The sequence below is a fragment of the Staurois parvus genome, unplaced genomic scaffold (assembly GCF_062004578.1).
Source record: "Staurois parvus isolate SC_StPar_1 unplaced genomic scaffold, SC_StPar_1.0 ptg000006l, whole genome shotgun sequence".
NCBI classification, from domain to species: Eukaryota; Metazoa; Chordata; class Amphibia; order Anura; family Ranidae; genus Staurois; species Staurois parvus.
This window is the reverse complement of record NW_028317802.1, coordinates 12,598,775-12,613,028: the sequence shown is the minus strand read 5'-3', so window position 1 is coordinate 12,613,028 and position 14,254 is coordinate 12,598,775. Positions and strand designations below refer to the sequence as shown.

Genomic DNA, 14,254 nt, shown 5'->3' with positions numbered 1-14,254 from the left:
TTGCAGTACTTCCCCCTCATTCACCGATTGCCCCAATAGGAAGCTTTTTGCAGGTCACGTGCTTGCAGGTGGTCGTGTCCGTGTTCGGGGAATCTTGGGAAACGCTGTGGTACTTCCTGTTTCCGGTTTGCTGTTGATACGACTGCAAAGATGCCTGAGAGGGACAGTAAGTAGTAAATATGAGTGCTAATGTTATTGAACGGAGCGGTATACTGTGTTGTGGGTGTGTAGAGGACAGGGGAGCTCTCCATACAGTAAACAAGGGTGCTCGGTATCGGAGTGTGTGCATTGAAGTATAACACACGTATATGCATAGCGTTACCCTCCTTTACTTCATTCCTCTGCCTTAAAGTCTATGTAAGCCTAACATCTATGGCTCAGTGTGTTTGGCATCAAAACCTCGTGGTATACAGTGTTCCTAAACACTCAACAGTAAAACCAGTCTGTATATGCAACAAAGCATGCTTGTTATACTCACTGTGAAGCCACTAAGGGGTTAATCCTCCGCATTGTGCAAAAAGGCTGTTTAATCCTGACTTCTCTGATCCTCCCCCTTTTACTGTCCCCAACCATGTGCTTACAGAACAGAGCCTTGGGGGTAAGCTGCACATGCTCAATTTGAGAATTACTAGAGTTTATTTTCCTTTGGGAGGGTGCATGTGATCAGCACAGGGCCAATGAGCACTGTCCAGACAGAGAGTCAGGGGTCATGCAGCCTCATAGGACAATCTGGGGAGAATGAAAAGTCCTCCTTCAGGCTTTAACCAGTGCTCTGCTGGACACTGATAGAAGTCACAAGACTGCTATATACTGTTGATAAGAAAAGGTATTTAGCAGTTTATATTTATATATCTAGACTCTTCTTTTAGCCTGAAGCAATGGATATAGACTTCTCACTCCAATGGCAACACCCTTGACCTTGTATTCTCCTATCTATGCACTTCATGCAACCTCTCTAACGACCCTCTCCCACTCTCTGATCACCACTTTATTAGCTTCACTCTCTCTCTCTGTCTTCCACCTCCTCTTCCTCCAACCACCTAACAGTTACCTATAGAAACCTTCGCCACCTCAACCCTTCTCTTCTACTGACCACCTCTATGACAAAATATCATCTCTGTCCTGCCCAGATCTAGTCACTTGTGTCTAAAACAGTTCAATATCATCCTCCCTAGACAAGCTCGCCCCCCACACTACACACACAGTCAGTCCCAGACCCCTACAACCTTGGCAAATAGATGACACCAGAGGTTTAAAAAAAACATAGCCTCGCTCTTGAGCATCTGTGGCGTAAGACTAAGTCTCAGAAAGACTTCAACCAATATAAATCTGCCCTCCAGAAATACTATTCCTGCCTCCGAACTACCAAGCAGACCTATTTGATTACTCTCATTAACACCTTCTCATCCAATCCCCATCAACTCTTCTCTACCTTCAACTCTCTTCTTCATCCTCCACTGCCTCCACCCACTAACTCACTGCTCAGGAGATTGCCAATCTTATCAAAAAGAAAATCGATACAATTCGTGAGGAGATCTCTGATGCACAGATACCTCCCCTACTTAACACTCCACGTCCACAGGGACAATCGCTACTTCCCGCATTCAACCCCACTACTATAGACAAGGTTGCTAAACATTTTTCTAATGCCCACCTAACCACGTGCCCCCTGGACCCTGTTCTGTCGCAAATGCTAAAGTCACCCTCTGGTTCTATCCTACACTCTAACTCAACCTTCAGTCTCTCCCACTCTTCTTGCATCTTCCCCAATTCTCTAAAACATGCACTAGTGACCCCCATACTTAAAAAGCCCTCACTAGACCCCACCAATCTTAACCTACGATCCATCTCCTTACTCCCCTTTTCCTCCAAACTCTTTGAATGCCTGGTCTACAACCAGCTGAGCAACTGTCTCACTGAGAATAACCTTCTTGATCCCCTTCAGTTTGGATTTTGCTCCCAGCACTCCACGACAACTGCTCTCCTCAAACTTACAAACAATCTACTAACAGCTAAAACCAATGGACGCTATTCTGTACTCCTGGACCTCTCTGCTGCCTTTGACACAGTGGACCGATCTCTTCTCCTCAAAAAACTCTACTCCTTTGGTCTCAGTGACTGTGCTCTTCATTGGTTCTCATCCTACCAGTGTCACTTACAACTCGACTTCCTCTACCTTTCTCCATTGGGGTTGCTCAAGGTTCTATTCTGGCACCCCTCCTATTATCACTCTACACCGCTTCTCTTGGTCAGGTTGATTGCCTTCCATAGCTTTCAATACCATTTCTATGCTGATGACACCCACATCTGTCTCTTTACCCCTCATCTCATTCCATCAGTCTCATCATGCATCACTAATCTACTAACAGACATATCAGCCTGGATGTCACACCACTTTCTAAAAATGAATCTATCCAATACAGAGCTTATAATATTTCCTCCCTTACATGCCCCTTCCACACAATTTTTTTCAAATGCAAATCTTTTGGGAAAAATACACTTTTTAGAATTTTGACACACAAAAAAACAATATATTGCCTAATTGTTTGACAAAATATAAAAGTTGATGTTACGCCTAGTAAATGGATACCAAACATGACATGATTTAAAATTGCACATGCCCGTGCAATGGTGACAAAGTACATACATTTGTAATATCGATAGGTGATGCTTTAGAAGCCTTTTACAGGTCACCAATTTAGATATACACAGGAGTTCTAGTGCTACAATTACTGCCCTCGATCTGACATTCATGGTGATACCTCACATGCATGGTGCAATCTCTGTTTACATACTGACACGGAACCAACACTTGCATTCACCTTTGTACACGGGAAGGGGGTCAGGGGTGATTTTTTTTTTTTAAAATTTTTATTTTTCAACCACTTGCCCTCCTGAGGATTTCCCCCCCCCCCCTTCATGACCAGGCCATTTTTTGCATTATGGCGCTACGTTATTTTAACTGAAAACTGCGCGGTCATGCAGCGCTGCACCCAAATTAAATTTACGGCCTTTTTTTCCCACGAATTGAGCTTTCTTTTGATGTTTGATCGCCTGTGCAGCTTTTTTTTATTTGTTGCGCTATAAAAATTTTGCAGAAAAAAAAAATTATTTTTTACTTTTTGCTATTAAACATGTCCAGTAAAAATTTTTTAAAAGATCAAATTTTGGCATAAATTTAAGCCAAAATATATTCTGCTACATGTCTTTGCTAAAAAAAAAAAAAAAAAAAATCTCAATACGTGTAAATTCATTGGTTTATGTGAAAGTTATAGCGTTTACAAATGGTGGAATATATACTGTGCCTTTTTTTTTTTTTTTTTAAATATTTTTACTAGTAGTGGCGGCGATCAGCGACTTTATATCTGGACTGTGGTGGGTATTTTGACACTGGAGGGATCTGACTTGGTGTCACTGACATCCCTAGTGACACCAATACAGTGCTCAGTGCTTAAAAAAAAAAAAAAAAAAAAAAAAAAAAAAAGCACTGACTCTGTAGTAATGGCACTGGGCAGGAACGGGTTAACATTAGGGGTAGTCAAAGGGTTAACTGTGTGCTGCTTCACTATGTCCTGTGTCTGTGAATCACTCTGCTTTGCATGGCTGTGCTCTTTAGAGGCTGAAGCTCTGAGAGGCTGAGCTAGGTGATGCTGCAGACTCTGGGGTGGATCCTGACCTTGAAGTCGGGATCTTTCCCCAGCCTGGACCAGCTGTGTGACGTCAGCCGGCAGCGGACTTCAGTCCGCTGTCAGCTGAAAACGGGTCACAGGAGTGCTGTACTCCTGTGATCCACAAGAGAAGTAGAGCCAAAAAAGCCTTGGCTGTACGTCTCCTTTTTAAAGTAAAACACATTTTGACTTTATAACCACTTTAATGCATCATCTGCACTTTCCATTACCTAATCTACCCACCCCCATTCCTAAACACTTAGCTGATTGAGTCATCGATCCAGCATTGTCCCGGCTGCAGTGCTACTGTTCTCCGTTCCTGGTCTCACAGGAAACACTGAAAGCAGCAGAAGCCATAGGTCAAGCTCTTATGGAGAAGAGTAGGATTGAGGTTTATTGGTGCTTCGCGTGTCTATGGATAAACACAGCCTGGTTCGGGAGTGCGCTCGCACAAGTGCTTCCATAGTACATGAATTGCTGAGGGTGCACCCTGAGGAAGGAGAAGCGGACAGTGCTGGCAGGGGACTGAAAAAGTGTAGCTAAGCAACTGCTCTGTGCAACAAATTTTTTATTAAAAAAAAAAATTGTCCCCTTTACTATTACTTTAGAGTAGTACTAAAGCTTCACACTTTTTTTTTTTTTTTCTTTTTTAACATAATTACATTTCTGTTAACCAACTGAGTTGATGACAATACATGCTACCTTAAAGAAAAGTGCAAAAACCCTTTCAGTTTGTTGTCTTTGCCACTGCAGCCTCTTGGTCCCTATGTGCTGCTTCTCTGTACTTCAAGTTGGGGAGGGCACACTCCTCACTTTAAAGCAGGGCTTGACAAGCCTCGGGCACCATGTCGCCATGGCGACTAGAAAATATGGCCTGACGCTTAGGCTGTTGTCAGCCCCAGTGGTGTAGCATAAGAGAGCACAGCCAGGTGCAATATTGCTGGGCAGCCTGCAGGTGTCACTGCTGTGTGAGGCTGAGGAGTAGGGAGGAGCACCGCTGTAAGGGCAGGGAGCTGCGGGAATGCGAAGGGCGACTTAGGGGAGATGCGGGGCTGTACATTATTAAAAGTGGCGGGTCAGAGGCGGAGCTGGCAGGAAGTGTCCCCTGTGCGGCTCTTAGTGACATTTGCTGCTCTGGGGAGACTCTCAGCCTTACCTTGGGGCATGAAAGCCAGTGTGGCCACCTATCCGTGCAATCCAAACAGTGCCGCCTCATCGGTGCTGCCTCATCAGTGCAGCCCCATCACTGCACACGAGTAAAGAAAAATTATTTATTTGAAGGAAAAGGTGTTTTTTTTTGGGGGGGAGGGTTTAGTCTTCATGTATTTAGTACAAATAAAAAACTCGGTGGTGATTAATTACAACTAAAAGAAAGCTCTGTCTGTCTCACAAAAAGGATAAAAATTTAATTTGGGTACAGTATTGCATGACCACACAATTGTCCTTTACCCCTGGTTCACATCTGTGCAGGTGGTGCCGCTGTGGGACCAGCACAAATACCTGCAGCCGCACCACCCACACAGAGGAATGTGGGACCAGCAGGTGGGTGCCATTATTTCTAATAGCACACCACCCGCACTGAAAATCGCAACTGTACTGGGAACCTCGGTTCCCGTGCGGGCTGTAAAGTAGTACAGGGACTTCTCTGCATGTCCCGGTGTACTGGAGTCTATTCAAATGAATGGGCTCTCGACTGCACAGATGTGAACAAGGGCTTAAAGTGTGACAGCGCTGAAAGGTGAAAATTGGTCTGGACAGGAAGGGGGGCGAAAGTAACCAGTAGGCAAGTGGTTAAAAAAAACTGGCTCCTAACTTTTTTAGGTGGCTCCTAGATTCAAAGCAAATTTGTCAAGCCCTGCTTTAAAGAATTCCTCCATGATCCCCTTCCTTGGGAATACATATCCCATATTTCCACGCACCACCACGCTTGTGTGCCCAGTCAAATTTTCCCTGTCTGCCCATGTATGTTATATTGTGTCAAATTGCACTATAACTTCTTCTAAACACAGCTTATTCTTAATGAATAAAGTCTATAAGCATAAGTTGTGTTTTAAAAGAAGTTATAGTGCGGCTTGACACAGTGTAATTTTATTAGACTGTGAAAAATATAGTAGAGCCGCAGCTCTACTATATTTTTTGTAGCACATTTTTTGTTTTCTTTACACAAGACCAGTTTTTTTGCTATTTTCTTCCCATGTATGTTGGCACAGGCAGCATCATAGTGTCTCTTTGGAGTCTCCATGAGACCCTGCAGGGTAGTGGAGCCACACTGGGAGCGGGCAACCTGAGGTGGGAATCTTTGGACAAGGTAAGTATTGAGGTCAGCTGCTGTAACTATTACTTTTTGGGGGTTTAATAACGGGAAATGTATCATGCTTACCTTTTAATTTTCTGGTGCTAAATCATGGCAACATACATATGGCCTCACCTACATCCACCACAAAATTTTTAAGTGCTGATGCCACAGAACAACTGATCTCCTGTAATGTGTCGTGCACACTACTTCTGTTGGCCTTTGAGCTGCCTGCCAAATTGGCACATGAAGGAAGTGTGCATGTTAGGCTGCTAAAGTCGCTGCTAGAGGCAGTGGCATAATGTTGTAAGCCTGAAACAGAAAAGTGCTGTTCGAGGTAGGATCTCCAGGTAAGAACCTTTGCGACAGAATCACAGAAAATGATTTGCTTACAAGAACTGTACTCAGCTGAGCGTGCTGAAGAATAGATTTTAGGTTTACATACAGGTGAAAACAAAATGTTTTCCTTTAAGCTGAACTCTGGTTTAAATGATTGTTAAAGCCTAATTCCACATTTAATGTCCCTTTTTATTTAGTTCATTTCCATGATGGACATTAAGCCTGCCACATATTATGATTCCTCCCTAATGTATACCAAACTAAGAAAAAAAGAAAAACCTTTAAAGCTATTCTGTTTTTTTTTTTTTTTTTTTTTTTTTTTTATAACTTGACAAAGCAAGAGTCACTTGATAGCAACCTTTACATACCCATGCTCACCACTGCAATCTGCTGTGTGGTGATCATGAAGTTAAACTTGCACAAGGCGATGTATGCAACCCACACCTCATGTGACAGCAGATGGGATGGGGTGATTGGCCAATCATACACTGAGCGTTACTCCGTGGGGAGCAGGAAAGAATGTTTTGTGCTCCCCCGCACCTGTTTTTTTATAAGTTGAGTCGGCAGGGAAATGATGTGACAAAAAGTATAAACTTCATATGGTGCACCTGTTTTTTTGACTAGTCCACTTATCTAATAAAGTATAGCTGACCTCCATGTAACTATAAATTTACAAACTGTCCACAGAATCAACATTTTTAAAACACCTTTTTAATGTATATTTAAAATAAATATTTACAAAAGTTATAGACTCCTGGGATGATCTTCCCTGAAAGACAAGGGGGTGATTTACTAAAACTGGAGGACTCAGAATCTGTGGAGCGGTGCATGGTAGCCAATCAGCTTCTAACCTCAGCTTGTTCAATTAAGCTTTGACAATAAAACCTGGAAACTGATTGGTTTCTATATAGAAGTGCACTTGATTTTGCACTCCCCTGCTTTAGTAGACAAACCCCAATATGTAGGAGATGGGTTTTTTTTCAGAAGGATCTATGTATGTGATCTCTCTTTATTACTGTATGTTTAATGACTACATTTCTTTCTTAAAATTCCAGGTGAGCTGTTCTCCAATCCTCTGGCTCCTGATGGCCATGATGTGGAAGATTTGCATTCATTCCAGTAAGTATTAGACCAAGTATAGGGTGATTTGTCTTCACTAATACTTATTCCAGCACTGGAAACTCTTGTAAAGCTATTAGTCAGTTTGCCCAGGAACCTTGAGATAGCACCTAACATGATGCAGCAGTGTGTCTCGTGTTCGGAATGAATCTAAAGGAAACATACATTGGCACGGGAACAGAGTGTTAGGTTATACTGACTATATATTTTAATTTTACAATATGACAGAATTTAGGTTTGATAGAGTTGTAGGCTCAGTTTGGCCTCTTTATTTTGCTCAATAGATAAACAGACAAAACCACCTTTTTAGTATAGAGGGGAAAGGGTTAGAACTACTGACAATATTTGTATTGTTACCTGTGCCTTCCTGATCTGGTAATGTCTGCATCCCACCATTTCTTGTACAAGCATCATAAGGAGAGGGGAAATTCTTCCCAATTGATTACAGGCACAAATATAACATGCTAGAAATTTCAACTATTCTCCACTCTGCTCACACTAAAAAAAAAAAAATTGCTTAAGACCTGGTTTACACCAATATGGTGACGGAGATGCTGGGAATTCTGTCCGTTTCCTGTATCGCATTGCAATCGCATCGAGTTAATGCGATCTGGTGTGGTTGTCAGTGATAAATGAATGAAACCCCGAAATGGATCGCAAAAGGCGATGTGAGAACACCCATGCAATGTGATTCAGGTGTGGATTTAAAAAAGGGTCCTGCACCTTTTTGGTGCGGATGCGATATGATTTGAGCCATACAAAGTGTATTGCTCAAATCGCACTGCACATGCATTTGCATGTAATTTGCATAGGAATGTGCTGCGATTCCTGTGCGACTTACATGTGGCGACCCGCACCACATAGCGTGAACCCAGGCTTAGTGTGTTTTTGCAGCCTTATCCCACTATTCCCCTGTTTTCTCCTCTAAAACATAAAAAATTAGAGGTTGGCCAACATATAATTCCTTTTGAGTTTTCATGTCCCTTTTTTTCACATATTCTTTTGTTTCTTGTAGGTCAAAACTTACAAATGAAGATTTCCGTAAACTTCTTATGACCCCTCGGTCTACTCCATCTTCTGCGCCCCCTACTAAATCTCGCCATCATGAGTAAGTATTTTCTTAGTTGTGAAAGGTCATAAACTGCCTATTTAATTTGACCTCGCTTGGAAAACAGATTATTTTAAGACTTTTTATGCTGTTTAACTAGTATTAACCTGTCAGCATATTTTATCATTTTTAGAATGCCACGTGAATATAATGAGGATGAAGATCCAGCTGCCCGTAGAAGGAAGAAAAAAAGGTAAAGTTTAAGATTTGTTGTCTTTCTACAGATCAGTTGAAATAGGTTGGTACTTGCTAGGTGCAGCAACATGATTTAATTATCTTGCATATTATTATCACTTAATACAGTCTATGTAAAAGGTCTTGGGCCTCATGCACACAGGACATTTTCTTAGCTGTCCTAGAAGCCTTTCCACCTGGCAGCAGCTTTTTTGCCAAAATAAAGCTTGACGCTTGTAAAAGAGTGTAACATGTTGAGGCGCGTTTAGTCGCATCAAGCGTTTGGACATTAATTCAGTTCATTGGCCAGAATAAATAATTCTGGCCATTGAAATGAATGCTCAAGCGCTAAACGTGCCTAGCATTAACGGGTGTTTAGACGCATTTGCATATGTTTTGGCAGCGCCGTGTTTTTTTTATGCCAAAACTCTGCTACTCTTATATGCACTGGCGATGTTGTTTTTTTTTTTTCCTGCCTGTAAATTCTCTCACCACTAAACACCTCTAAAAGTTTGTGTGCATGGACACATAGGCTAACATATAGTGGGGTTTAGGGGCAGGAGGAAAAAACACCAGATGCCCCTAGGAGCAGCTGTAAAAACATCCAGTGTGCATGATGCCTTATACTTTTACCCATTTCATGAGAGCAGAGAGGGATCAACAGTCATAGTGTGTTGCTTTCTATAAGATATACGAATATACCTCCCAGCAAAATGAGGTTCTATAATGAATAGGGAGACAAATATAGGCAAGAGTAATGTGAAGTGTCCTGAGGAAAAATTCCATTACTCTTGTGTTTTTAATAAATAAAAAGTAATAGAAGGAAGTAGGTCCTAGTATTTATTTTAATTGTGCTAATCAAAACATCAGTTACAGGTACTTTTTCATACCAGTCTTTTATATATAGATTCTTTTGTATGCAGTCACTAATTTAATGCCACCCCACATTATGAAGGTATATTTTGATTTTATTACACTTTGAACATATTAAAAAAAAATTTCAAGATGGCAGTATTACCAGTTTTCAAATACAGATCATGAAAATTTGGTTATGCTAAAGAATATCATATAAAACAGTTTTTCTACTTGTGTCACAAAATACAATTTCTAGCTCAGTTGTTGGTAGATGTATTTATTATGCAGAGTTCCAGGTAGTCATTTTTGTCATGCAGCTCTGACATCCCTGTTCTCTTATACACAGCTACTATGCGAAGTTGCGGCAGCAGGAAATTGAGCGGGAGAGGGAACTGGCAGAGAAATACAGAGACAGAGCCAAGGAACGACGTGATGGAGTCAACAAGGACTATGAAGAAACAGAACTTATCAGCACAACAGCCAATTACCGAGCTGTAGGCCCTACAGCTGAAGCGTAAGTTGCTAAGAACAGTTTGTACATTTTTGCTTCATGAATGTAAAGTTCCTTTACAATTTGAAATCAATAAAATGAATCCTGCTAATCTGAAGTAGCAGAATTTATTACACAAATGATGACTCCATACAGCTGTTAATTCAGCACTGGGTAGTCCACAAGTGTATTGAAGTACATTCTCTGTGAGTGGACTCAAAAGCAGCAGTTTAAGTTGTTTTGCTGCAATACAGCTGTGGTAGTTTGTATTTTGAACGAAATTACAAAAGCCAAACTCCAACCAGAATTGTTACTTTGCATTCATATAGATTAGGAAAAGGTTTGCTCTTTGTACCCCAGTTGGGAAGATTTCCTCCTCACTTAATCCAATGAATCCCTTCAATCCATACTATTACTTGAACAAGAAGGGAGGAAAAATCTCCCTAGCTAGCACACAAACTGCAATCTTAAAACAGAATTGCCACATTCCCCTTCTACTTTATTACTGCTTTGGAGTTCTCAGAGTGCATTGTTTAAGCCTTTGTGGCCAATTATAAGGCCTGAGCACTGTCATATCAGGAAGGGGAGCAGCATATGAACTTGATGTGAGGTACAAAACTATCTGACACAGGGTTTGAACTCCTGGCTAAGACAGAGAGGAATAAAGTTATGGGGAAGGCAAGTCTAAATGGGTTGAGGGCTCCTCTTTCAAAAGAATTGGTTGCTTTGCCTTGAATGGGCAAAGTGACAGTTTCTAATTGTTAAAAGATTAATTAGTAACACTTCTTTCTTTTCTATTCAGTGACAAATCAGCAGCAGAAAAGAGGCGTCAGTTGATCCAGGAGTCCAAGTTCTTGGGTGGTGACATGGAGCACACTCACTTGGTGAAAGGTCTGGATTTTGCCCTGCTGCAAAAGGTAACACTGATGTTAATTGTAATTAGCTGCCTCTAGAGTACACATGTGTGAACTGGTGTTTGTACTGACAGGTGGTAGGAACACCACTTGTCCCTTTTATGTATCTGATGGGACAACCATTCATACCAGTGGTGACACATCAATAAGAAGTAATGGAGTTTAAAGGTGGTTTGAGTTCTGAGCATTCATGTAATGCTGTCCAGTGTGTCAGGTACCACATTTTTAGGTATTGAAGTGTAGCTTCAGTGTGTAAGTCCTAGGCAGTGCAGAGTTACAAACATGTATGAGGTGTTCTACAATATTAGAGTAGTAGAGTCTGTGTAAAGTGCTGATGACAACACCTAACGTTTTTATGCATGAGGACAAGAGGATTGATAGTTTGTGCTCGTACCTGGAAGCTGGGGGGAATGCACTGTTAATGTTTCTTTACAAAAAAATAAGGATGTAAACTCTACTGTATGTGGATTTGTTCATGAACACCACAGATTGGAGTAATAAGGCAAAAAGAGTTCCAAGTACAGTAAACAGTGCACATGTGCTTTGATAAAAGCTGTCTTAGTACTTAGTAAAGAAAAAAAAAACAAAATCAAAAACCTTCAAAACGTGATTTCTAACAATAACCGTTCTAGGTTCTTTTTTTATTTTTAGAATGGTTACATTGTTCTTTCCTTTAATTTAGTGCTATCATTTCATGTTTAAATTATTTTGTATTTATTATCTTTTTTATGTTTTGTGCCTTTTTTCAGGTCCGTGCTGAAATTGCCAGCAAGGAAAAAGAGGAGGAAGATTTGATGGAAAAGCCTCAAAAAGAAACCAAGTGAGTAGTGTTAATGGTTTGGTTTTATGGAATCATAAAATGTTTATTATGTGTCTGTGTGAAATTACGGTCATTGCTAGGCAAAAAGTGACCCTTGTCAGCTGTCTTTGAAAAGATTCAGCAAAGCAGCAACCAGTTTTCTGCTGAAAGCAAAATGGACAAAAACTGAATGGGTGAGTGGAGTGACCCCACTGTAGGCTATGGCCATGGTGCAGGGTTGTCTTTCTCAAAACGTATTGCTGGGGGGAGGGTGAGATGGCTTTAACTTGTTAGGTTCATCCCCATTCCCTTCCACTTTTCTGAATTCCATGCTCAAGCCACATTAATGATTTGTTGATTGTAACCCTTTTCTGGTTTGGATGTTGACAATTCACCATAGACATCGTGAAGCCAGTAAAGTCCAGCCATTAGTGGGGATGCACAAGTGTTGAATTGATAATAGACACCAAAGGTGGACTTAGAAGCACTTGATATATTTCACTACAGTGATCGAAGAGAATCAAGGAGTTAATACAGACATTTTGTTATATTTGTGTTTGATTAATTTATTATTTGCACGTATGCTTTTAGTTTGCTGTAATTTTGAGTGGAGTGCGGCACATTTATGATATCTTATCACTATTGGCACATTTTTTATGAGTATGTGTATGGTGCAAGCGATCACATTTTTGGCACGTAGAATTTGGCATAGCAGCTCACACGTTTTCATTGTATTCAGTAAAAGGTTTGTCTGAACCAAAAGTGTCTTAAACTGCACTTTCTATTTGTGTTCAGTGAGCACACATTTTTAGCTATTAGCTCTGTGTTTACAGTAAAAAAAATAATTTTTGATGTTACTTTCACTATTACATGCTTTCTTTTCCATACAGCTGTTACTGCTTTTAGAGTTTTTTAAATTCGTGGCTAGCAAGGGAGCTCTGTAATCTGTATTGACACTGCATCCTTCCGTGTCTAGGCAGTGGTGAGGTTACTTTCCTTCTAGTGAGATCCTGGGGAATTCAGGGCATCTCAAATCTTGTTCAGAGATGCTCCTGAAACAAACTGAAGTGGTCTTTCACAAGATTTGAGCTGCTTTGCATTCCTTAGGGATTTCTCCCAAAAGAAAGCAATTTTACACCCTGCAAAGTAGAAGATATGGGTAAGGTAGGTATATCATCAAACTTTTTTTTTTTTTTTACGGGTTACATTTTTGAAGTGCTATCATGCAGTGAATTATAAAGAGGAAGTGGCCTAGACCCATTTTACTGCAAGATCCATATTAGGATATTGGCTACATATGGAGTTTGTCGAGTTCAGTGATTTGGTCTGCTCTGAGGTTTGCAAGAAGTAAAGGAGCAAAAGAGCACAGAGATTGTGTTTTGCCTTCAGAGTAGAATTTAGAGTCAGGATAGGTAATCAGTGAATTAAACTGCCCCTTGTACATATACAGTTATAACCAATACATAGACACAGCATCTATCGATGACTTTACAACATGTTGATATATTTTGCATGGTTTTTCATGTCCCTTAAACCAACCTACACATTACAGCCCTCTCACCTGCTCCACCAGTTAGCTTAGAGAAGGCTTAATGGTGTGTTCCCTTAACCAAATTTATTGCTGCCAGATTGCATTTAGAGAGAGGGACTCCTCTAGAAGGAATACAGAATGCTTCTGTAGCTTGTTGATCGGGTAGCCCAAATGTGTGGTAGAGTGACAACACTGTTACTAATTGAGAGCTAGTGACTAGTGTTATTAGCCTGCAACAAAAGAGAAACTTACAGAGGCTTCAAAAATTTGCATAACAAATTGGTACACAGTGACAATCCTGATTCCAAACATCATGAAAAGTACATTGGGTTGCACTTTAGGTCATGTTATACACCGAATACTGAAATAGTCTTTTCATTGTTAACTGCAATGCACAGCAGACGATTTGGGGGATTGGGAGATAAAAATTGTGCTAATAGATGGAAATTACTCCTTTCCTACAGGTTTTAATTTCTACACATTATAGTTAGAATGTGCTGTATAAAAGGTCTTACTTTAGTTCCTCACATTTTTGTTGTTTTATCACTAGGAAAGATGAGGATCCTGAGATAAAAATTGAATTTAAAACCCGGCTAGGTAAGTTTTTTTTTTTTTTTTTTTTTTTTTTTTTTTTTTTTAAAGCCTTATTTAAGGCTTATAATATAAATATATATATATATATATATTTTAGCTAAATGTATTTTTCTGCCAACAGGTCGAAATGTCTACCGTAACCTATTTAAAGGCAAGGCATATGAGCGCAATGAACTCTTTCTGCCAGGTCGAATGGCTTATGTAGTCGATTTAGATGATGAGTACGCGGACACAGATATTCCAACCACACTCATTCGAAGCAAGGCTGACTGTCCAACCATGGAGGTAATATGTTATACCTAAAATTTGGCAGTCCCATAGGCGGGGTAGCAAAGCATTATGTCCCATATTTATTCACTGTGAATCATTA

General features: G+C 40.5%; 1 protein-coding gene across 1 annotated transcript in view; it reads left to right on the top strand.

The window, feature by feature from the left end:
* Window positions 1-44: 44 nt before the first annotated feature.
* IK (IK cytokine) overlaps window positions 45-14,254 on the top strand; it is a 56,255-nt gene continuing 42,045 nt past the window's right edge. The window contains exons 1-9 of the mRNA XM_089661244.1: window positions 45-166; window positions 7,356-7,419; window positions 8,435-8,527; window positions 8,661-8,720; window positions 9,903-10,070; window positions 10,849-10,963; window positions 11,710-11,780; window positions 13,841-13,887; window positions 14,006-14,169. Of these exons, the coding sequence (XP_089517370.1) occupies window positions 151-166; window positions 7,356-7,419; window positions 8,435-8,527; window positions 8,661-8,720; window positions 9,903-10,070; window positions 10,849-10,963; window positions 11,710-11,780; window positions 13,841-13,887; window positions 14,006-14,169 (798 nt within the window). The 5' untranslated portion in view covers window positions 45-150. The remainder of the gene's footprint in view (window positions 167-7,355; window positions 7,420-8,434; window positions 8,528-8,660; window positions 8,721-9,902; window positions 10,071-10,848; window positions 10,964-11,709; window positions 11,781-13,840; window positions 13,888-14,005; window positions 14,170-14,254) is intronic.